We start from the raw sequence: 24,205 nt of genomic DNA on the forward strand, positions 1-24,205 counted from the left end.
CCAGAGGGCTTCAAAGTTCAGCAGCAATTTTCCAATTTTTCACAAAATTTTCAAACTCACTATTTTTCAGGGACCAGTTCAGGTTTGAAGTGGATTTGAAGGGTCTTCATATTAGACATACCCCACAAAAGACCCCATTATAAAAACTGCACCCCCCAAAGTATTCAAAATGACATTCAGTCATCATTTTAACCCTTTAGGTGTTTCACAGGAATAGAAGCAAAGTGAAGGAGAAAATTCACAATCTTCATTTTTTACACTCACATGTTCTTGTAGACCCAATTTTTGAATTTTTACAAGGGGTAAGAGGAGAAAATGTATACTTATATTTGTAGCCCAATTTCTCTTGAGTAAGCACATACCTCATATGTCTATGTAAATTGTTCGGCGGGCGCAGTAGAGGGCTCAGAAGGGAAAGAGCGACAAGGGGATTTTGGAGAGTACGTTTTTCTGAAATGGTTTTTGGGGGGCATGTCATTTAGGAAGCCCCTATGGTACCAGAACAGCAAAAAAAAACTCACATGGCATACCATTTTGGAAACTAGACCCCTTGAGGAACATAACAAGGAATAAAGTGAGCCTTAATACCCCACAGGTGTTTCATGACTTTTGCATATGTAAAAAAAAATTATTTTTTTTCACTAAAATTTGTGTCTCCCCCCAAATTTCAAATTTTTCCAAGGGTTAATAGCAGGAAATACCCCCCAATATTTGTAACCCCTTCTCTTCTGAGTATGGAGGTACCCCATAAGTTGACCTGAAGTGCACTATGGGCGAACTACAATGCTCAGAAGAGAAGGAGTCATAATTGGCTTTTTGAGAGCAAATTTTGCTCGGGGGGCATGTCGCATTTAGGAAGCCCCTATGGTGCCAGAACAGCAAAAAAAAAAACATATGGCATACCATTTTGGAAACTAGACCCCTTGAGGAATGTAACAAGGAATAAAGTGAGCCTTATTACCCCACAGGTGTTTCACGACTTTTGCATATGTAAAAAATAATAATAATATTCCACTAAAATGTGTGTTTCCCCCCAAATTTCACATTTTTGCAAGGGTTAATAGCAGGAAATACCCCCAATATTTGTAACCCCTTCTCTTCTGAGTATGGAGGTACCCCATAAGTTGACCTGAAGTGCACTATGGGCGAACTACAATGCTCAGAAGAGAAGGAGTCATATTTGGCTTTTTGAGAGCAAATTTTGCTCGGGGGGCATAACGCATTTAGGAAGCCCCTATGGTGCCAGAACAGCAAAAAAAAAAACACATGGCATACCATTTTGGAAACGAGACCCCTTGAGGAACGTAACAAGGGATACAGTGAGCATTTGCCCCCCACTGGTGTCTGAAAGATCTTTGGAACAAGTTTTCATTTTCACGGACCACTGTTCCAAAGATCCGTCAGACACCTGTGGGGGGTAAATTCTCACTGCACCCTTCATTACATTCCGTGAGGGGTGTCGTTTCCGAAATGGGGTCACATGTGGGGTTTTGTTTTTTTTGCGTTTGTCAAAACCGCTGTAACAATCATCCACCCCTGTGCAAATCACCTCAAATGTACATGGTGCACTCTCCCTTCTGGGCCTTGTTGTGAGCCCCCAGAGCACTTTGCGCTCACATATGGGGTATCTCTGTAGTCGGGAGAAATTGCATTACAAATTTTGGGGGGCTTTTTTCCCTTTTACCTCTTGTGAAAATGTTAAGTATAGGGCAACATCAGCATGTTAGTGTAAAAAAATTAATTTTTTTACACTAACATTCTGGTGTAGACCCCAACCTTTCCTTTTCATGAAGGGTTAAAGAAGAAAAAGCCCCCCAAACCTTGTAACGCAATTTCTCCCGAGTACGGCGATACCCCATATGTCGCCCTAAACTGTTGCCTTGAAATACGACAGGGCTCCACAGTGAGAGCGCCGTGCGCATTTGAGGCCTAAATTAGGGATTTGCATAGGGGTATTCTACGCCAGTGATTCCCAAACAGGGTGCCTCCAGCTGTTGCAAAACTCCCAGCATGCGTGGACAGTCAACGGCTGTCCGGCAATACTGGGAGTTGTTGTTTTTCAACAGCTGGAGGCTCTGCTTTGGAAACAGTGGTGTACCGGACGTTCTTATTGGGGGAGGGGGGCTGTGTAGGGGTATGTGTATATGTAGTGTTTTTAACTTTTTATTTTATTTTGTGTTAGTGTAGTGTTTTTAGGGTACAGTCACATGGGCGGGGGATTACAGCGAGTTTCCCAGCGCAAAATTTGCTGCATCTCAAGATGCAAGAAACCCACTGTAAAAGCCTCGCCCATGTGAATGTACCCTGTACATTCACATTGGGGGGAGGGGGCACCAGCTGTTGCAAAACCACAACTCCCAGCATGCATGGTCTGTTAGTGCATGCTTGGAGTTATAGTTTTGCAACAGCTGGAGGCACACAGGTTAGGAAACACTGAGTTAGAAACAGACAATGTTTCCCAACCAGTGTGTCTCCAGTTGTTACAAAACTACAACTCCCAGCATGCCCAGACAGCTGAAGGGCATGCTGGGAGTTGTAGTTCGGCAACATCTGAAGGGCCAGATGTTGCTGAACTAAAACTCCCAGCATGCCTGGACAGTCAGTGCATACTGGGAGTTGTAGTTTTGCAAAAGCTGGAAGAGCACAGATTGGAGACCATTATACAATGGTCTCCAAACTGGGGCCCTCCAGATGTTGCAAAACTACAACTCCCAGCATGCATGGTCTGTTAGTGCATGCTGGGAGTTATAGTTTTGCAACAGCTGGAGGCACACAGGTTAGGAAACACTGAGTTAGAAACAATGTTTCCCAACCAGTGTGTCTCCAGTTGTTGCAAAACTACAACTCCCAGCATGCCCAGACAGCTGAAGGGCATGCTGGGAGTTGTAGTTTGGCAACATCTGAAGGGCCAGATGTTGCTTAACTAAAACTCCCAGCATGCCTAGACAGTCAGTGCATGCTGGGAGTTTTAGTTTTGCAACAGCTGGAAGAGCACAGATTGGAGACCATTATACAATGGTCTCCAAACGGGGGCCCTCCAGATGTTGTAAAACTACAACTCCCAGCATGCCCAGACAGCCAAAGGCTGTCTAGGCATGCTGGGAGTTGTAGTTTTCAGACTCCTAGAAGCAGCAGTGAAGATCTTCACTGCTGCCTCTGAGGACCACATACTTACCCGTCGCTGCTCGTCCACGTGGCCAGTCCCGCGCTGCTCCTCGGTCCCGCCGCTGGATCTGGTAAGGCTGCCGGTCCCCTCGTGTTCCCCCCCCCCCCTATGCTGCAGGTCCCCGCGAGCCCCCGCAGCCATCGTCCCCCGTTCTGCCCGACTTCCAGGGGCGGGCAGTGCGGAGGATCTGAACTTTCACCCCAGATCACTGTGATTGGTCCACAGGGACCAATCACAGTGATCGCTGACCAGGACCATCAATGGATGGTCCTGGGGGTGAAGCAGAAGTTGTCCCCTGCTGGAAACAGCGGGACTTCTGCCAGTTAACCCGTGCGATGCTGCGCATCGCCGGGTTAACTGAATGTCATTTATAAACGCCGGGATGCGCGAACGCACTGCACAACCCGGCGTTTATATATGACATTCTGCGAGAAGGGGTTAAGGAATGCAATAGCAAAAAATTTTTTAATGAGAGTGCCAATTTAACCAATCTGCCCTGGACAAAAAGACATGGGTAAATTTAGTTAAATGGGTTATCCAGGAATTAAAAAACTGAGAAAATTTCTTTCAATGACTGCTCCCTGTCTGTCTCTAGGTTGGGTGTGGTTCTGCAGCTCAGTTCCATTGAAGTTAATCGAGCCAAGTTGTAAAACTACACCCAAAGTGGAGACAGACAGGGATCGGTCTTTGAAAGAAAATAGGTCTGTTTTCCAATTCCTGGATAACCCCTTTAACAAGGTGAAGGCATATGAGAGTTGGAGAAGCAGAGAATCTAGGAAGAAAGAATTAAGTTTTAAAAACTTGTGGGCATTATGGATCAGTAAAGTCTGTTAAGTCTGGTTGCTTATCCTGTGTTAAATATATAAATATGTTATGTTTGTTATATTAATAGAAAAGAAAGAAAAAAAAAATACATGATATAGTTCCGGTCCATAGCAGTCCAGGTTTCTCATTCATGTGGCAGCATTTTATGCTCTCTTGTGGTAAGACCAAGTGTCCAATCAGACCCTACCTGTAATGATTTACATATCTGCCTGAGACAAAACTGAATGATGAGTTTTTCTTTCTACAAAGAAAGCTAATATCTATGTATAGGATTCACCCATGACAAAAAAAAGTTATGGTCACAGCTCATCCTCCCAATCCTTGCCCAATGACCCCAGTGACCCCCCAAAGTCACACACAACATGCCTAGCAGTCTATGAATATTTTTACATAACAGATGTCTATGGTCCAACCTGGCCATTCATAATATCATGCTGTGAACCCAGCCTAAATGTTTTTTATATTGCTGTTTTGAGGAGTGATGTACAGTATAAGTACAAAAGGTCTTTATAACAAATAATTGAGAGGTTATGTATTGAAATCAAGAGTAAGTGACAGCTAAGTAGGATGTTTGATCCAACTGGCTGTGTGGGTTCAACTCCTCATTTTGATCAGTATTTTTATTCAAAAATCGCTCTAAAATAAGGACCATATACTGATCAAAATAGTACATATAAACCAAGCCTAAAACTGTGGAAAAATTTTGACATTTTCCTCCCTTCTTTAATAAACTTAAGATACTGAAGACAAACTCTCCAGGTGTCTAGACTGTGGAAGCATTCCTCTTTTTTGTTCAAAGGTTGTAACAAATAGAAAGAAGAGGAATATCCTATTCCTGAGAATAGGACAAAACTTTAGACATGAAAGTGGAGAAAGGCATGCAGAGATAGCTCAGATCCTCCCTCTTAGGAAATCTAAACTATAAATGTAGGGGATATATTCTATTTCTCTCCCTTTAGGTTTTCTGCTCTGCATATGGGTGGTCCTCTCTCTTACACGGGGTGGTATAACATTGAGGAAGAAAGCTTACCTGAATTTGTCTTCTTCACTAAGTTTATCCCATAGTTCCAAAATAACAGAAGGAACTTCATCAAGTGGAACCTTTGGACTGTCATTGAGAAACTTATCTCTATGTTCCTGAGTAAATATATCTATTGCCGAAACATGTTTTCTAATCACTTGATTGTTCATGAGATCATAAGCAGTTACAAATCCATATTTTTCAGTTATAAAATTTGTTGTTTTCTGGTCTTTCTTTACATTACAACTTTTATCCAGGGCAGTTTCATTTGACTTTTCACCACCATGGCTGACAGCTGAAGGACACAATACTGTTACTGGCTGTATATCTATTTCTGTAGAGTTTCTGAAAGCATTCCCTCTGCTCCAAGAATCATTAGTTATTGTAAGATTAGCAGTGGACATTGTATTTTTCATTGCTTGTATTTCTGAAGTCTGAGTGACAGCATAAGGACCAATTTCCACATGTTTCTGGTTTCCTTTGAAAGTATATTCACTCTGATCTGATGAAGAACTAAGGTTATGTACCGCAGAAGATTCTTTTCCAGCAACCTGCTCCAAGTCAGTTTTCAGTGATTTATTGTGGCTGGATAACTGATGTTCTAAATACACATGTGATTGCATCTCACTCTCACAATTGTTACTATTTTGTGAAAGCGAGGACACATTTAGTTTTTCTCCATCCTCATTTTTAGTATTCATTATATTGTGCTTTTCTGCACTTGAAGAATGCATGTAATCAGGCTGTGCATCAGGTTTGTGAATTGACATAGTTACTGGATCAGGATACACAGATTTTAACACATTCTCCACAGCTTCAAGAACCAAATCCTGTGAAAAGACAATATCAATTACGTTACATTATGGTTATATTAATATTTAAATCAATTACAGTGGTCCATTACACATTCATATATTTTGTCTAAAATTATATAAATCGATCAGTTAATGACATGAACTTTATATCAGTTAAAAGAAATAAGTAGGACATGGCCTAGATCACTAATGTGCATGATCATTGATCCAGTGGTCTGCCCAATTGCCAGTAGGCATTAAAAAAATGTCTGCTAAATGTTAAAAGGGAACCTTTCATGCTGTACATGTAGTCAAACCACATGTTATGAAGCAAAAGAAGCAGTACACATTGTTTTGTGTCATAGAAAATGATTCAGTACCATTTCCAAGTCATGGATTAAAAAAATCACTGATATTTCTAGGCTTAAAGGGGATGCCTTATGGATAGGGGATAAGTATCTGATTGCGGGGGTGGTTCTGACCGCTGAGACCCCCAGTGATCTCCCAAGCAGGTCCCCACCTCTCAGAAAGAGCAAGTGCAGTAGACAGCATGCACTTCATTCATTTGTATGAGAGCACTGAAGATACCTAAGTGCTGTACTCTCTATGAAAGTCGGGGACAGCTTCTGGAGATTGAGGGGGGACCCAGTAGATAGGGGTTAAGAATTTTTTCACATGACTTATCCTTTAACAGTCCATAGGGTCGATCTAACCAGTAAATTAGTTATTTTTGTAAAAAAAACTCATATTCTACATGCATACTCCTTTTTTTTTTTATCATTTCACACTTTACTGTGGTCACAACAGACCTATACTGTCAAGTTTTTTTTTGTTTTTTTTAACAATTGCTTAAAGTTTTTATCTAGCCTTAACAAACTGATGGCATATCCTCAGGACTGGCCATTAATATTTGGTTGACAAGAGTCATACTCCTGGCAACATAGCTGGTCAGCTGTTTAAATGGCCATGGCCTTCTTGCAAGCATTGAAGCTTCATGAATGGTTACATCAAGTGCAGGCTGTTTTATACTTGTAAATGCTGTGCAATTTATAGCAGTGATAAAAGTGTTATAGCATTGTCCTATTGTATTGAAGTGAAAGTGGACCCACTGTGCCATTTTACTAGTTTGGCTTTAGGCCACTTATGAGGGCAATGTGTAAGTTGTCCCATGATTTCACCCTTTAACCCCTCTGCAGGGATTGTGCTGCAGGAGACCATCAGGTCGCTACCTCCAGTAGTAGTACTGGTATAGGTGGCAGCTGGGCTTGCATGCCAAAAGTCACTTATGCAATGCACCAAGGGGACAGGCAGAGAGATGTCAAGGTACAGGCTTAAGTCTCACCTATATGACACAGATTACCAGTATATCTCCATCTTGCTTGTAGCGCTTTACTCTTTTGACCAGTTTACACACCTGAAGTGTTGGCACTACTGCGTAAAACAAATGTTGCTGCTTCTCTAAATGGTAAAGGGTTCCAGCATGCAGAGTCAAGTGGGTTAAACCATTTGACTTATTAATGCATAATTAAAAATTGCTAGTTGAATATTTTAAATGATGTATTAATAAAGAAGAAGTTTTAACTTACACAACTTAGCAGGGGGTCTGGTCTGGCAGAGTATATTTGTAGTCAACACTCAGGTAACTGGTCAGAGCTGGTAGCAAAAGTTGAAAGTTATGGAGAAGTAGAGGTGTGAAATGAGTACACAGCAAGGTTCAGAACAGAAGGAAAAGGCAGGGTCAACAGAGAGAAAAGTGGTGTTCTCTGTGCATGCTCACCCATGTGTGTGCAGGCTCACTGTTTAACCCTTTAAGAACCAAGCAATTTTCTGTTTTTGCACTTTTGTTTTTTCCTCCTTACCTTTTAAAAATCATAACCCTTTCAATTTTGAACCTAAAAATCCATATGGTGGTTTATTTTTTGCGCCACCAATTCTACTTTGTAATGACATCCGTAATTTTACCCAAAAATCGACGGCGAAACGGGAAAAAAATCATTGTGCTACAAAATTGAAGAAAAAACACCACTTTGTACATTTTGGGGGCTTCCGTTTCTACGCCGTACATTTTTCGGTAAAAATGACATTATCTTTATTCTGTAGGTCCATGCGATTAAAATGATACCCTACTTATATAGGTTTGATTTTGTAGTACTTTTGGAAAAAATCATAACTACATGCACGAAAATTAATACTTTTAAAATTGTTCTCTTCTGACCCCTATAACTTTAAAAATTTTCCACGTGCGGGGTGGTATGAGGACTCATTTTTTGTGCCGTGAAGTTTTAATCGGCACCATTGTTCTTTTGATCAGACTTTTTGATTGCTTTTTATTCCTTTTTTATGGAATGAAAAGTGACCAAAAATATGCTATTTTGGACTATGGATTTTTTTTGCGCGTACGCTATTGACCAAGCAGTTTAATTTAAGATATATTTTTATAGTTGGGACATTTACGCACGTGGCGATACCATATATGTTTTTTAATTATGTTTATATATTTTTTTTATAAGGAAAGGGTTAATGTGTGTGTTTTTAAACTTTTTTTTTTTTACACTTTTAGTCCCCTTAGGGACTTTTAGGAGGAATCATTTGATTCCTCATACAGATCAATGGGGTTACATATAATCCCATTGATCTGTGTGCTCTGCACTCGATTGATAAAGCCCGGTCCTCAGGCTACCTCAGCATTGAATCGTCCCTCCCCCCCCCCCCCCCCCCCGCTGTGGCCACTGGACCACCAGGGATGGGATACAGGCGCCTTTAGGCAAATTTGACAGTGGCGATCTAAATGGTTAATAGCCGTCCGAGGCGATCGCTGCATGTCGGCTATTAACGCCGCCCCCCCAGCTACAGGAATCAGCTAGGGGCCAGCCGGTATGACGTGGGCTCGAGTCGCGAGACCGTGTCCTACCCCGTTAATGGCCATTGGACGAGCATAAACGTCCATGGTCATTATCGGGTTAAAGAGAGTCAGAGCATTACAAAGGAAAAATATGGAAAGGAACATTTTCGTTGGCACATAAAATAAAATTGTTGGGACAAGGGAAAAATATATGTAAATGGTTTAGCAACTGGTTCATTGAAAGGAAACAGATGGTAGTTATTTAGTTATTGCTGGGACATACTCCAATCGGGTCACAGTTATCCGTAAGGTCAGTTTTGGGTTCATATGCAAAGCACCCTAAACAAAGCATAGCGATTTACTCACATCTGCAGGGATTAATCGCACAAACAGTATACCTACAAGTTGTAACATAGCAGCGGACTAAAAAGTGGGCGCAATTCAAATGCATCAGCAGTATAAAGACACTGGGGAGATTTATCAAAACCTGTAAAGAGGAAAAGTTGCTGCATTGCCCATAACAATCAATGAGATTCCTTTTTTCATTTTTCAGAGGCCTTTCCAAAACTGAAAGAAGCAATTTGATTGTTATATCTTAATAGTTGTTAAATGGCAGCGCACTAAAAAGAATGCGCATGTGACAGGGATTAGCTCTGTGAATACATTATTAGTAAATATTATTGGTTTCAGAAAACACTGGTTAAATCTTCCTGTTTGGGACATAGCAGCGCCTTAACAAGGGTGTACATTTGAAAGGGATTAGCCCTGTGAAAATATTATTTGTAAATATAATTGGTTTTAGCAAACATCTTCCTAGTTGTGTGATAGCAGCAATGTAAAAAGGGCATGCATTTGACAGGGATTTGTCCTGTGAACACATTTTTCACAAATATTATTGGTTTTTATCAAAGTCTTTAGCAATACCCCAAAAATAGGTCTGGTCAAGGAACTGTTTTTCCTAGTTGCTCGGTTTCCTCATCTCTGTTCTTGCTCCCACTCCACTGCTACATAGATAGCACGAACCAGGAGGAGGAGTTGTGTCACGGTAAGCCATTGGAGCGGCTTGCTGAGTTGGTGGAGGGGGATGCAGTGGCTGAGCATAGCACTAGTGGGAATGGTGGTGGTAGGTGTGCTGAAGATACTGTAAGGCATGATTGTGGATGTGCTGAGGGAGAACAGGGAGGCCAAGGTCAAACATCAGAAATTCTTACTAAGAGGAGTTGTAGGGATGATGAAGAGAAGATTAAAGAGGAAGATGTAAGCAGGCCTTTCGGGCCCAATATAAAACCTGTATTAATATCTATTTATTCCCAAATTTATCTATGCACATTCATTTATTCATTTACTCTTTCACCTTACTTATTTATATATACCCTCAAAATTTTCATACATTTTTGTATTCAGTCCTGGTTTTATACTGAGCCACCAAAATTATTTATATAACAGTGCTCCACTACAGGTTTTATATTGAGCGACCAAAAGTATTTATATAACAATGCTCCACTACAGGTTTTCATGCATGTCCATTAGTAGCACTATAAATAGAACCACAACAACATCCAGTCCACACATCACTGAGGAAGAGCCCAGGCGGCTCGAAGCGCATCTGATGCTGACTTGTACCCACGCCACACTTCCAGTCAGATATCCCAAAGAACCTGCCAAAAGACTCACAGCACACTCAACGTATCATTGATCTGCGCACGTCTCCACGAGGACCGAATCAGCCAAGTATCCTACATGCAAAGACACCGCTCGCTAACAGGGCTTGTCTCTTTAACAGCAGACTCCCCTGCTTGAAGCTAGAGCACCGGCGCGATCTGCTGAGATCCGAAGCCTGAGGACGTCCCGTGCCTGGAACCAAGGGTGAGTGAGTGAATTTGGTTTCATTTCTGCCGAGTCGCGCTACAGTGTCTCACCCGCCACCAACATCACAGCAATTGTAAAACATTTACATGTTTATGGATTTATCAAATACACGGATCAGACATTCAGTGCATTAGCACTTATCCAATGCGCAGAACATTAGCACAGCAGGAGTGGGCCAATTCTTGAGGTGCTCCAGCGCTTCATTTACTTCACACAAACTACTACCTTTTTCTATTTCTTCATGCACCATCGTCTTTTGGCAGCTGTGACTATTTTTTAACACAAATTGGAAGCTATTTGTGGACAGTGTTCACTAGTTTATTTATTTCATTGCATTATTCTAACTATTTTATGTTTCACGTTTTGAAGTGGATTGCCGGCATCCACTTAGCCAGTTTAATGAGTAAATAGTTCATAAAACATCAAATTTAAAACTGTAAATTTCTGCTATTTATTTACTTTAGGGCATTTTTCAGGCTATATCCTTGTAGTCTACTACTGACATATACACACTTATATTATGTACTTTACCCACACCACCAAATGAGTCCTTGAGAACCAGTACGTTTTTCTATAATTTACAAATCTGTTTAACTTTCTGGCACCAGTTGATTTAAAAAAAAAAAAAGTTTTCCACCGGGGTACCCCTTTAAAGTAATCAATACCCCTGTGCATAAATGTCTTTTCATTTTGCGAGTACATTTATAACTTATTCTAGCTTTACCAATTCCATACTCGTACGTCTCATTATTGTTTGCTGGTTCATATTTTATGGCTCGTAATTGCACCAGGACGACTCATTCATATATCTGTATGGTTTATATAAGTCTATAATATAGTTCATATTATTATTATTTTTTTATTATTCCTTCCAGTGCTTATTATCTTTAAAGGGGTACTCCGCCCCTAGACATCTTATCCCCTATCCAAAGGATAGGGGATAAGATGTCTGATCATGGTGGTTCTGCTGCCAAGAACTCCCGCAATCTCTTCTGCAGCACCCCTGTCAACTGGTGCACGGAGTGAGGGGGCTGGGCCGTGACGTCATGATCCTCTGGCCCCTGCATCGCTAGTCATCAGGCACGGAGCGAAGCTTGCTCCGTACACCAGATGACAGGGGTGCTGCAGGAGAGATCAGACATCTTATCCCCTATCCTTGGATAGAGGATAAGATGTCCAGGGGCGGAGTACCCCTTTAATGTTCTGGTGTCTGTAGCTCATAAGCAAGCTTGAGGATAGTTCACCCCCCTAGGGTTGCACCTTTAGGCTTAAAGTGAATCTATTAGCACATCTGCCACTTTGAGCTGCAGGCATGGGCTGACAGATAGTGACATATTAACACCAACACCACCTTTTCTAAAGATAAAATTCCTTGCAAAAGGCATAAAATAAGGTTTTTAGGGGGCATGGCTTGACCACTGAAAGAAAAATGGCCACTTGAGTTCCAGGCTGCTATTTATGTACAGTATCTTAAAGGGGTAGTCCGGTGGAAAACTTTTTTTTTTATCAACTGGTGGTAGAAAGATAAACAAATTAGCAAATTACTTTTATAAAAAAAAAAAAAAATCTTAATCCTTCCAGTACTTATTAGCTGCTGAATACTACAGAGGAAATTCTTTTCTTTTTGGAACACAGAGCTCTCTGCTGACATCTCTGTCCATTTTAGGAACTGTCCAGAGCAGCATATGCTTTCTATGGGGATTTTCTCCTACTCTGGACAGTTCTTAAAATGGACAGAGATCTCAGCAGAGAGCACTGTGCTCATGATGTCAGCAGAGAGCTCTGTGTTCCAAAAAGAAAATAATTTTGTTTGTAGTATTCAGCAGCTAATAAGTACTGGAGGGATTAACATTTTTTAATAGAAGTAATTTACAAATCTGTTTATCTTTCTGGCACCAGTTGATTTAAAAAAATAAAAAAAAGTTTTCCACCGGAGTAACCCTTTAAGCGACTAATGGACCGGGTGCTCCTCTTAAAATGCACTTAAAAGCATAGGACTGTGCCCTAATGTCCTCCTTTTTTGCACTTTCGATTTTACCTCATCACCTTCTAAAAATCATAACGCTTTAAATTTTGCACATGCAGAGCCATATGAGGGCTTTTTATTTTTTTTTTTTGCACCACCAATTTTACTTTATAATGATATCAATCATTTCACTGCAAAATTTACAGCAAAACCATAAAAAAATATTTGTGGGGCAAAATTAAAAAAAAACTAAAACCATTTTGTAACTTTTGGGGGCTACCGATTCTATGCAGTGCACTTTTCGGTAAAAATGACACCATATCTTTATTCTGTAGGTCCATATAGTAACAAGGATACCTAATATATATAGGTTTTATTTAATTTTAGTACTTTAAAAAAATTATAACTACATGCACCAAAATTTGTAAGTGTAAAGTTGTCATCTTCTGAACCCTATAACTTTTTTATTTTTCATATACGGGGCAGTATGAGGGCTCTTTTTTTTGCATCGTGATCTGAAGTTTTTATCGGTACCATTTTTGCTTTGATTGGACTTTCTGATCGCTTTTTATAAAAAATTTTAGGGTATACAAAGTGACCAAAAATATGCAATTTTGGACTTTGGATTTTTTTTTTAACGTGTACGCCATTGACCGTGCAGTTTAATTAACATTATATATTTATAGTTTGGACATTTACGTATGTGGCGATTTTTATATGGAATTTGGGAAAAAAGGGTGATTCAAACTTGTAATATGGAAGGTGTTAATGGGTGTTTTTTTTTTTTTTTACTGTTTATTTACTTTTTTTTTTTACACTTTTAGTCCCCTTAGGGGACTTTTAGGAGGAATCAGTAGATTCCTCATACAGATCAATGTGGTTCCATAGAACCACATTGATCTGTGTGCTCTGCGCCTGATTGATGAAGCCTGGTTCAGCCAGGCTCTATCATTCACAGAGCCGGGACAGTGATCCACCCCACTGGACCACCAGGAATGGTTTAAAATGTCCCTTTAGATGCCACTGTCAAATTTAACAGCGGCGATCTAAAGGGTTAATAGCCAGCTGCTGCGATTGTCACATGTTGGCCATTAACGTCGGCCCCCAGCTGCAAGAATCAGCTGGGGGCCGGCCGGTATGGCGCAGGCTCGAGTCGGGATCCCTCGCCTTACACCGCTTGCCGTGTCAGGATGAGCCAGCTCGTCGTTTGACGGCAACCGATTAAGGTCAAAGCTAAATATCATGCTTGTAGCAATAGACCGGAGAAACTGTTGGCTTTCCATTTGAAGGCCCGTCAACTTAAAGAGTACTTGTTACTATGTGGTCCCCCCCATCCAACCCCCCCCCCCCCATATATTCCCCCTCACCCTTATAACCAACCCCCCCCCCCCCCCCCCCCAAAAAAAAAATAATTCTTAAACTGGTATTAACTAGATACTGGAAACAAACAGGGATTCCGGGTGTGGAGAAGGCGCTAGCCACAATTTGTCATAGCTTTCATTTAGAGGAAATATTGGCTATTGGCCATGGATCTACCAGATCTTTTTATGATACATGTATGTCTGTAAACTGTTGCTTTTTCCCTTTTGCCCGTCCACCTTGGCTTCTAGTTTTGATGTTATCTGGTTTACTTCATACTGTGAACTGGTTTAGTTCATTATTACTATATAGTGTGATATGGTACTATACTGCTTTTGAAAAATATAATAAACACTTTTGAAGGAAAAATAAGGTTGTTATTGTAAGATGAAGTGTCAATGAGGTGTGGCTAAGTGCAGTGGGGCATACTGAGGAGGCCACTAAGCTCCTCCCCCACAAGGTATGTTACACCCATGCCAATGTACCCCACCCATAGGCATTTTCTATGGACGTAATGAGAGCAATTGTAAGTAAAACTTACTTTTTTTAAATGTCACCGTGTACAATATATAGCGTAGATAAAAATATGGCCACACACTGCACCCTCTAAATATAATACGGCAAGACACTTCACCCTCTGAATATAATACTGCCAGACACTGCACCCTCTGGCTGTATTATATTCAGAGGGTGCAGTGACTGGCAGTATTATATTCAGAGGGTGCAGTGTCTGGCAGTATTATATTCAGAGGGTGCAGTGGTCTGGCAATATAATTTTCAAAAACTGCCCCCCTCCGAATATACTACTATCACCCACTGCCAACTCTGCAGATAAAACTTATATACACTAGCACTCTATCTTCCTTCCTGACACCAACCTCAGCTCTGATCTGCCCACTGACGTCATTCAATGCGGCTCGTAAATACTACCACACACTGTGGCCTCAAAATATAATACTGCTATATATACACTATGCCCTTTGAAAATAATACTACCCCACACTGTTACCTCTGCATATAGAACTAACACACAATGGCACTTTGTCTTCATGTCTCGGTGGTTCGGTAAGCTCCTCTGAGCTACTGCAGATTTTTAATTTCACTTTAGGGGCAGTGGTGGGATCGCCGCTGCCTGCCATAAGCAGTGAGTGTCTGGCTTCTGATAGTAGCTGACACTTCCTGCCCTGCGTTCGCTTCAAAGCCACTTAAGGCATCAGGGCGTACAGGTATGCCCTGCGGCCTTAAGTACCAGGGAACTAGGGCATACCTGTACACCCTGTGTCCTTAACAGGTTAACACACATAAATTAAACCCTTCCATATTGAAAGTTTAAATAACCCCTGTTTTTCCTCGGCGAACGGCATAAACGGTAAAAAATACCAAACCCCAGAATTGTGTTTATCACTTAATACCCCAGAAAAAATTAATTAAAAAGCTATCAAAAAGTCCAATCAACTACAATGGTACAGATAAAAACAACAGATCATGGTGCAAAAAATTTGCCCTCATAGAGCCCAGTAATCAAAAAAAGTAAAAAAAAAAAAAGAGTTATAGTGGTCAGAAAATGGAAACTAAAAATTTAAAATAATTCAAAAAATGTTTAGAATTGTTTTCAAATTAGTAAAACATGAGGCAAATTGTACAAATTGGTTATTGTTTTAATGGCGCCGACCTAAAGTATCAAGATTTCATGTTAGTTGGTTTTGCAAAAAATAATCTGTTATATGGGTGTGTAGATAAAAATAATAAGAGTTATGGCTAATAAAGGGAAAGGAAGAAAAAACGAAAGTACAACAATGAAAATTGCCCTGGTCCTTAAGGGGTTAATAGTGTGGACATTTCCACACGCGGCGATACTTATTGGCGGTGCTCCGCTTCTTCTGTTCCTGCAGCGCAGCTTTCCCCCAAAAAAACTACAACTCCCAGCATGTTGCACTATATAATAGTATAAGTTATGGTGCAACATGCTGCAAGTTGTAGTTTTAGGCTTGCTGCAGAACCATAGGCTGTGTAAAGGAATGCTGAGAGTTGTAGTTACTGACTACAATGCCAAGCATGCCCTGATACACCCAAGCATGTTGCACCATAACCTATACTATTATATAGTGCAACATGCTGGGAGCTGTACCTTTGAGTCAGCTGTAGAGCCATAGACTGTCAAAGTCAAAGAATGGTGGGAGTTGTAGTTACTAACTACAACACCCAGCATGCCCTGATACAGCCTATGGCTATGATGATGACCCAAAACTACAACTCATGCTAACCTGTAGTGCCTCTGCACAGACGGCATCCTTCCTGGTAACAGACGTGCCTGTGTGCGGCACACAGGTCTATTACCAGCATACCCTGCACTCTTAACCCTTGAGGACCAAGCCCATTTTGACCTTAAAGACCAGAGCATTTTTTGCCAATCTGACCTCTGTCACTTTATGCATTAACCCCTTCCCGACCCATGACATACATGTACGTCATGACCAGGAAGGTTTTCCTGACCTGTGACTTAGATGTACGTCATGCAGATACTGGCCGCTAGTCGTGGCATCCCGCCGCGCCCAGTATGATGGTGGCTATCACTGATAGCCAGCCATCTTGCCTCGGGACCTAGGGGGGTTTCGTCCCCCCCTCACAGCGATCGCTCCTATCAGCTAGTCAAATCTGACTAGCTCATGGCAGCGTTTCGCACAGAAAAATTCTGAGCAGTGCAGTGTGTGTGTCCCGATTATGGGGATCGGGACACACACACTGCTCTGCTTGAAGACCCCAGTGTCCCTCTACCTTTCCCCCTTCCTCCGGTGTCCCTTACCCCTCCCGAGCTGCCAACGCTGTGCCTTCTGTGCCCGCCGGCATGCTTTAGTTTCCCTTTCCCTTAAAAAAAAAAAAAAAAAAAAATAAAAAAAGAGCTGTTTTGTTGTACAACAGCTTCCCCTAAACCTGTTACTGCATGTTTTGTGCACTAGACACTAGGGGAGAGCTGTTTTACAGAATAAAAAATAAATAAATATATATATATATATATATATATATATATATATATATATATCTGTACACACACACATATATATATATATATATATATATATATATATATATATATACACAGTGCATAGTGAAAGTATTCGGCCCCCTTGAACTTTTCGACCTTTTGCCACATATCAGGCTTCAAACATAAAGATATAAAACTGTAATTTTTTGTGAAGAATCAACAACAAGTGGGACACAATCATGAAGTTAACTGTCCTGGTGATGCGGTACTTAACGCACCAGGACGTACATTTACGTCCTAAGCATAACCGCGGGCATCGGAGCGATGCCTGGATCATGCGCGGCAGGTCCCGGCTGTTGATCGCAGCCAGGGACCCGCCGGTAATGGCGAACATCTGCGATCCCGCGGATGTCCGCCATTAACCCCTCAGATGCCGTGATCAATACCGATCACGGCATCTGCAGCATCGCGGTCACTTAATTGGATGATCGGATCGGCCGCAGCGCTGCCGCGGTGATCCGATCATGCAGTACGGCAGCCGGAGGTACCCTCACCTGTGTCCGCTGTCTTCCGGGAGTCTTCTGCTCTGATATGCCTTCCCGCAGACCAGAGCAGAGGATGACCGATAACCTTGATCAGTGCTATGTCCTATACATAGCACTGAACAGGATTAGCAATCGAGTGACTGCTTTAAATAGTCCCTATGGGGACTATTAAAGTGTAAAAATAAAAGTTAAAAAATAAAGTAAAAAAATTAGAAAAACACCCTCCCCCAATAAAAACTTAAATTGCCCCTTTTTCCCTATTTCACCCCCAAAAAGTGTTAAAAAAATATTTTATATACATATTTGGTATCACCGCGTGCGTAAATAACTGAACTATTAAAATAAAATGTTGATGATACCGTACGGTGAACAGCGTGAACGTAAAAAAAAAAATAAAGTCCAAAATAGCTGCTTTTTTACAACATTTTATTCCCAAATTTTTTTTTATAAAAAATGTATTAAAAGTTTGATATAAGCAAATATGGTATCAATAAAAAGTACAGATCACAGCGCAAAAAATGAGCCCTCATACTGCCGCTTATATGGAAAAATGAAAAAGGTATAGGTCTTCAAAATAGGGGGATCTTAAACGTACTAATTTGGTTAAAAAGTTTGTGATTTTTTTAAGCGCAACAGTAATAGAAAAGTATGTTATTACGGGTATCATTTTAATCGTATTGACCCAAAGAATAAAAAACACATGTCATTTTTACCATAAATTGTACGGCGTGAAAACGAAACCTTCCAAAATTAGCAAAATTGCGGTTTTCTTTTTAATTTCCCCACACAAATAGTATTTTTTTGGTTGCGCCATACATTTTATGGTAAAGTGAGTGATGGCATTACAATGGACAACTGGTCGTGCAAAAAACAAGCCCTCATACTAGTCTGCGGATGAAAATATAAAAGAGTTATGATTTTTTTGAGGAGTAAAAAATTAAAAGGTAAAAATAAAATTTTCTGCGTCCTTAAGGCCCAAATGGGCTGCGTCCTTAAGGGGTTAATACTTTGTAGCGCCACCTTTTGCTGCGATTACAGCTTAAAGTCGCTTGGGGTATGTCTCTATCAGTTTTGCACATCGAGAGACTGAAATTTTTGCCCATTCCTCCTTGCACAACAGCTCGAGCTCAGTGAGGTTGGAGAGCGTTTGTGAACAGCAGTTTTCAGTTCTTTCCACAGATTCTCTATTGGATTCAGGTCTGGACTTTGACTTGGCCATTCTAACATCTGGATATGTTTATTTGTGAACCATTCCATTGTAGATTTTCTTTATGTTTTGGATCATTGTCTTGTTGGAAGACAAATCTCCATCCCAGTCTCAGGTCTTTTGCAGACTCCACCAGGTTTTCTTCCAGAATGGTCCTGTATTTGGCTCCATCCATCTTCCCATCAATTTTAACCATCTTCCCTGTCTATGCTGAAGAAAAGCAGGTCCAAACCATGAAGCTGCCACCACCATGTTTGACAGTGGGGATGAGCTGTGATGAGCTGTGTTGCTTTTACGCCAAACAAAGTTTAGCATTGTTTGCCAAAAAGTTTGATTTTGGTTTCATCTGACCAGAGCACCTTCTTCCACATGTTTGGTGTGTCTCCCAGGTGGCTTGTGGCAAACTTTAAACAACACTTTTTATGGATATCTTTAAGAAATGGCTTTTTTCTTGCCACTCTTCCATAAAGGCCTGATTTGTGCAGTATACGACTGATTGTTGTCCTAAGGACAGAGTCTCCCACCTCAGCTGTAGATCTCTGCAGTTCATCCACTAATATAAAGTGCAATATGTCTTGAAAAAACAATCTCTGAATCACTTTGCCAGGTAAAAGCAGTTCAGAGTTATTACCATTTAAAGAGACACATGTCAGATTTTAAAAAAAGGGACTGGGTCATGAAGGCCAAAACTAGCTGGGTCATGAAGGGGTTCATAACTCTGGGATGCTTTTTCACGAAAATTTCAAAATCTGAATTTTTCAGGGACCAGTTAGAAATTCCCCATAATGGACCCTATTATGAAAACACCCCTCAAAGTAATCAAAATGACATTCAGAAAGTTTGTTAACCCTTTAGGTGTTTCACAGGAATAGCAGCAAAGTGGAGGAGAAAATTCAAAATCTCCATTTTTACACTAACATGCTGGGGTTACCCCAACATTTTCATCTTAACAAGGGGTAATAGGAGAAAGTGGTAATAGGAGAAAAGGCCCCCCAATGTTAGTGTAAGAGTAAAAGAAGAAAAAGAGCCCCAAAATTTGTAATGTAATATCTCCCAAGTACGGAAATACCCCATATGTGGCCCTAAACCGAAATACGTCAGTGCTCTGAAGTGAGAGAGCGCCACGAGGGATTTACATAGGAGCAGACCCAGATGAAAGCATGGCACTTGTCTCTGCCACCAAAAATACCCTACAGCAGTGTTTCATAAACATGGTGCCTCTAACTGTTACAAAACTTCCAGCATGCCTGGACAGTCAATGGCTGTTCGGCAATGCTGGGAGTTGTTGTTTTGCAACAGCTGGAAGCTCAGATTTGGCAAGTGCCATACGTGATGGGGGGGGGGGGGGTTGGGGTAACTATGAATCTACCCTGTACATTCACATGGTGGTGGGGACGCAGACCTCCAGCTGTTGCAAAACTACAACTTCCAGCATGTACTGACAGCCGAATGGTATGCTGGGAGCTGTAGTTATGCAACAGCTGGAGGCAAACAACGACAACTCCCTAATTGCCCAGACAGCCGTTTGCTGTCTGTGCATGCTTTGAAATTGTGGTCCTCCAGATATTGCAAAACTACACATCCCAGCATTGCCAGACAGCAAACTTCGGTCTAGGCATGCTAGAAGTTGTAGTTTTGCAAGATCTGGAGGGCCACAGTTTAGAGACCACTGCACAGTGGTCTCCAAACTGTGGCCCTCAAGATGTTGCTAGGCAGCCACTGACCTGATCGCCACCTACAGGATCATGCCGCCATTATGGGGGGTCTTAAGAAGCAGCAGCCCCCCCCCCCCCCCCCCCCCACTGTTAAGGGCCTATACCCAGACCGGGCCTCCGTATCTTGGGGGCTGTGGAGTCCTCCTCTACGCCACTGCATAACACATTATACATACACACATTATACATACTATCATCATACATACACACACATCATTTCCAAACACACACATCATACACACATTACCAGGGCCGAACTGGGACCAAAAATAGGCCCGGGCATATTAGACTATGCAGCCCAATTTTTCGGTGGGTGTCCCAGCAGTCAGACCCCCACCAAAATAAACTGGGCTGCATAGTCTAAAATCACCATTGTGGCTGTCCAGGTGTATCAAAGCTACAACTCCCATCATGTCTGGAGAGCTTCACGCATGATGGGAGTTGTAGTTTGATCTCATGAGCCATCTCATAGATAGCAGTGCAGTCCGGGTGCATAGGGCAGCAGACTCCCACTGAAAACAATGGGACTCTGCTGAAAGCAGATTTACACTGGCTGGAAGTCCTCAGTGTGGACTAGCCCTAAGTCCCCACAGACTGCTCAGTCGACTTCCAGACCCATCTTGCCATCCTCCTTCAAACCCTTTAAGTCCCCCAGACTCATCTGCCCCCCCAGACACACAGACCCCTCAGTCATCCTCCTTCACCTTTTTCTGCCCCCCGGATCCCTCTGTCCCCTTCTTCTGTCCCCACCAAGGACCCATTGTTCACACTTTTCAGCACCCCCCCCCCCCCCGACCCCCTCTGTCCCTTTTTCCCCTAAGACCATTTAGAAGTTATGCTCCTTCACACTTTTCTGCCCCCCAAGCCCATTGACTCCGTCCGTCTTCTCTAGAGCCCTCAGTCATCCTCCTTCACTTTTCTGCCCCCCGACCCCTCTGTCCCCTTCTCCCCTCAGACCATTTAGAAGTCATGCTCCTTCACACTTTTCTGTCACCCAAGCCCATTGACTCCGTCCCCTTCTCCAGACCCCTCAGTCATCCTCCTTCGCACTTTTCTGTCCCCTCCTCCTCCCCCTCAGTCATGCTCCTTCACAGACCCCTCAGTCCCCTTCTCCCCCCCTCCCCTTCTGTCCCCTCCTCCTCCCCCTCAGTCATGCACCTTCACAGACCCCTCAGTCCCCTTCTCGCCCCCTCCCCTTCTGTCCCCTCCTCCTCCCCCTCAGTCATCCTCCTCACAGACCCCTCTGTCCCCTTCTCCTCCCCTCAGATTCCTCAGTCATCCTCCTTCACAGACCCCTCTGTCCTCTTCTCGCCCCCCCCCCAGACCCCTTAGTCATTCTCTCTCTGTCCCCTTCTCCTCTCCCGCCCCAGACCATTCGGCAGTCACCCCCCCCCCCTTACCAAGGGGGAATGGCATTGGAAAGCAGGTCACTCTAGAGATGCTCGTTTGGGATCAATCAGGGCTCTGGCTGGGCCACTCTTGGACATTCACAGAGTTGTCCCTATGCCCCTCCTGTGTTGTTTTTGCTGTGTGACAATAAGGTCTTTGTCTTGTTGGAAGATGAACCTGTGCTGAGGCCCAGAGTACTATGGATCAGGCTTTCATTAAGAAAATCTCCACAGCACAGCACTCCCACAGTACCCCCACAGCATGATGCTTTCACACCACCAAGCTTCACTGTAGCGATGATATTGGCAAGTTATTGAGCATTACCTGGTTTCCTCCAGACATGACACTTAGAAATGAGACACTTAGCTTCTAGACCTCTTTTTCTTCCCCTTGGGGAAGCTCTCGTACACGGCCGTGCAGGCTTCTAATATGTTTACTGCTCTTACTCCTTATTCTTTTTCTTTTGTCTCTTTCTTGTTTTTGTTCTTATTATTTGGCTTAGATTTTCCGTATATTGTTTTTTTTTCTATTTTTCTGTTATGCTTTAAGTATACTCACCACACAGTAGACCAATGTTATACAAGTACCGATTTTGCAAGTGCCTACTACTGATATATGCATCTTCATGTCTTTGAATTTAATCGAAAGTGATGCAACATTGTTATGTATGTCATATCCCTTTTGTTTTTGTTGTTTTAATTTTACCCCTGTATTTTATACTTGAATATCTCTTGCTTTTCTCTTTGTATGAAAAAATTTGAAAAAGTTTATTAATAAACAGTAAAAAAAAGAAAAAAAAAAAAGAAATGAGACATGGAAGGTAAATGTTTTGGTTTCATTAGACCAGAGAAACTTGTTTCTTACAGTCTAAGAGTACTTAACGTGCTTTTTGCTAAATCTAGGTAGGCTTTCATGTATCTTTTACTGAGGAAACATTTTTTTATGGTACCTGTGCCATAAAGCCCAGATTGGTGGCAGGCTGCAGTGAGTGTTGACCTTCTGGATGTTTCTTCCATCTTCACACAGGATATTTGGAGTTTAGCCAGAATGATCTAATTGTTCTAAACTTCTTTCATTTAGGATAATGAAGGACATTTCGCTCCTCGGAACTTTCAGTGCTGCAGATTTTTGCACCCTTTTCCATATCTGTGCCTTCACACAATCCTGTGTCTGAATTCTACATACAGTTCTTTCCATCTCACGGATTGTTTTTGCTCTGGTATGCATTGAAAGATATGAGACCTTATATAGACAGGGATATATATTTCCAAATTAGGTCCAATAAACTTAACTTACCACAGGTGGACTCCAAAGGCAAAGTGTAAAAACATCCTAATGATGATCATGAGAAATGGGAGGCCTTCAGAGGTAAATTTCAAATGTCATAGCAAAAAGAGTCTAAATACTTATGTCCATGCAAAATTATATTTTTTCCTTTTTTTTTTTTAATACATTTTCAAAAATGTTAAATTCTGTTTATAATATGTCATCATAGTAACATAGTTCATAAGGTTGAAAAAAGTCCAAAGTCCATCTTGTTCAAACTATATCCCTAATGGAGTGCATAATGATGGGGAAGCTTGAATTTTTCATTTCTCAGGCTGTAATACTAAAAAAATTTTAACAAAGTGAAAGGGTCTGAAAACTTCTCAGTGCACTGTATAAAAGGTTAAACTCACTCCTGAAGCTATACTATACTGGTTTATGTTCAGCATGGAGCAATCCACCTATAAAAATTCCCTGACACACAATTTTTTACAAGCAGCTAAAGGAGTAATACCATTGGAGCAGTGTTGCGAAGAGGCTGCCATAACCCAATGCATAGATCACTACAACAAACTTCAAACTTCTCCCATCTTCAGCACTCTTGGGGGGGGGGGTAGTGAGCTCCCACCTTCCTGTCTTGCAATAACTGTTAAAACCTCCCTTTCTCTGCCTTGGTCCCTCTGATACTCTGGGCAGAAGCATGAGGTTCTCCTTCTCTCCGAGGCTGTGTGTCACGTATGGGCAGGGAAGAGTGAAGCCCTTGCCCTGCTTCCACTTGCCCTGCCTACTTGTGTACCCGCCCTAGGCGATGAGTCCACAACCACAGTGACAGTCCCTGCCTGAATAAGCGCAGGGAGAAAAATGTCAACAAAATAAACTTACAATACAGACGGAGGTCGGGACACTGTATGGAATCACACACACTAACAGAAATAATAACTAAACATACACACACAATATGTCACAGTCCACAAGCTGAGTCAGTACTAAGAGATAACAGAAAAGACAAATCGCAGAAACAGGAGAGGATTCAGAGAACAGAGCCAATGGGTCAAATATGCCACAAATACAAGATACAGTAAAAACGCTAGCTAGGAATATGAGCTCTTTTGCAGGCAAGGCCTGGAAGAATCCTGATGGTTTGAATAGGGAGCTAAGCAGGTGAAAAGCCAACAAGGTCAGCTGACCATCCAGAGGACAGCGCGTTTCCACAGTAACCAGAACAGCAAAAGACCTGAGTGCAGATTACACTGTAGGT

The 24,205-nt window shown here is 41.8% G+C and overlaps 1 protein-coding gene across 6 annotated transcripts in view; it reads right to left on the bottom strand.

Moving 5' to 3' along the window:
* The window catches only part of PMS1 (PMS1 homolog 1, mismatch repair system component), a 666,172-nt gene that overhangs the window by 225,330 nt on the left and 416,637 nt on the right, over window positions 1-24,205 (bottom strand). For all 6 annotated transcript variants that reach the window (XM_056533911.1, XM_056533910.1, XM_056533915.1 and 3 more), the window contains one exon: window positions 5,022-5,842. In XM_056533911.1, coding sequence (XP_056389886.1) covers window positions 5,022-5,842 — 821 coding nt within the window. The remainder of the gene's footprint in view (window positions 1-5,021; window positions 5,843-24,205) is intronic.

This window comes from Hyla sarda, chromosome 8 (genome assembly GCF_029499605.1).
Source record: "Hyla sarda isolate aHylSar1 chromosome 8, aHylSar1.hap1, whole genome shotgun sequence".
Lineage (NCBI taxonomy): Eukaryota > Metazoa > Chordata > Amphibia > Anura > Hylidae > Hyla > Hyla sarda.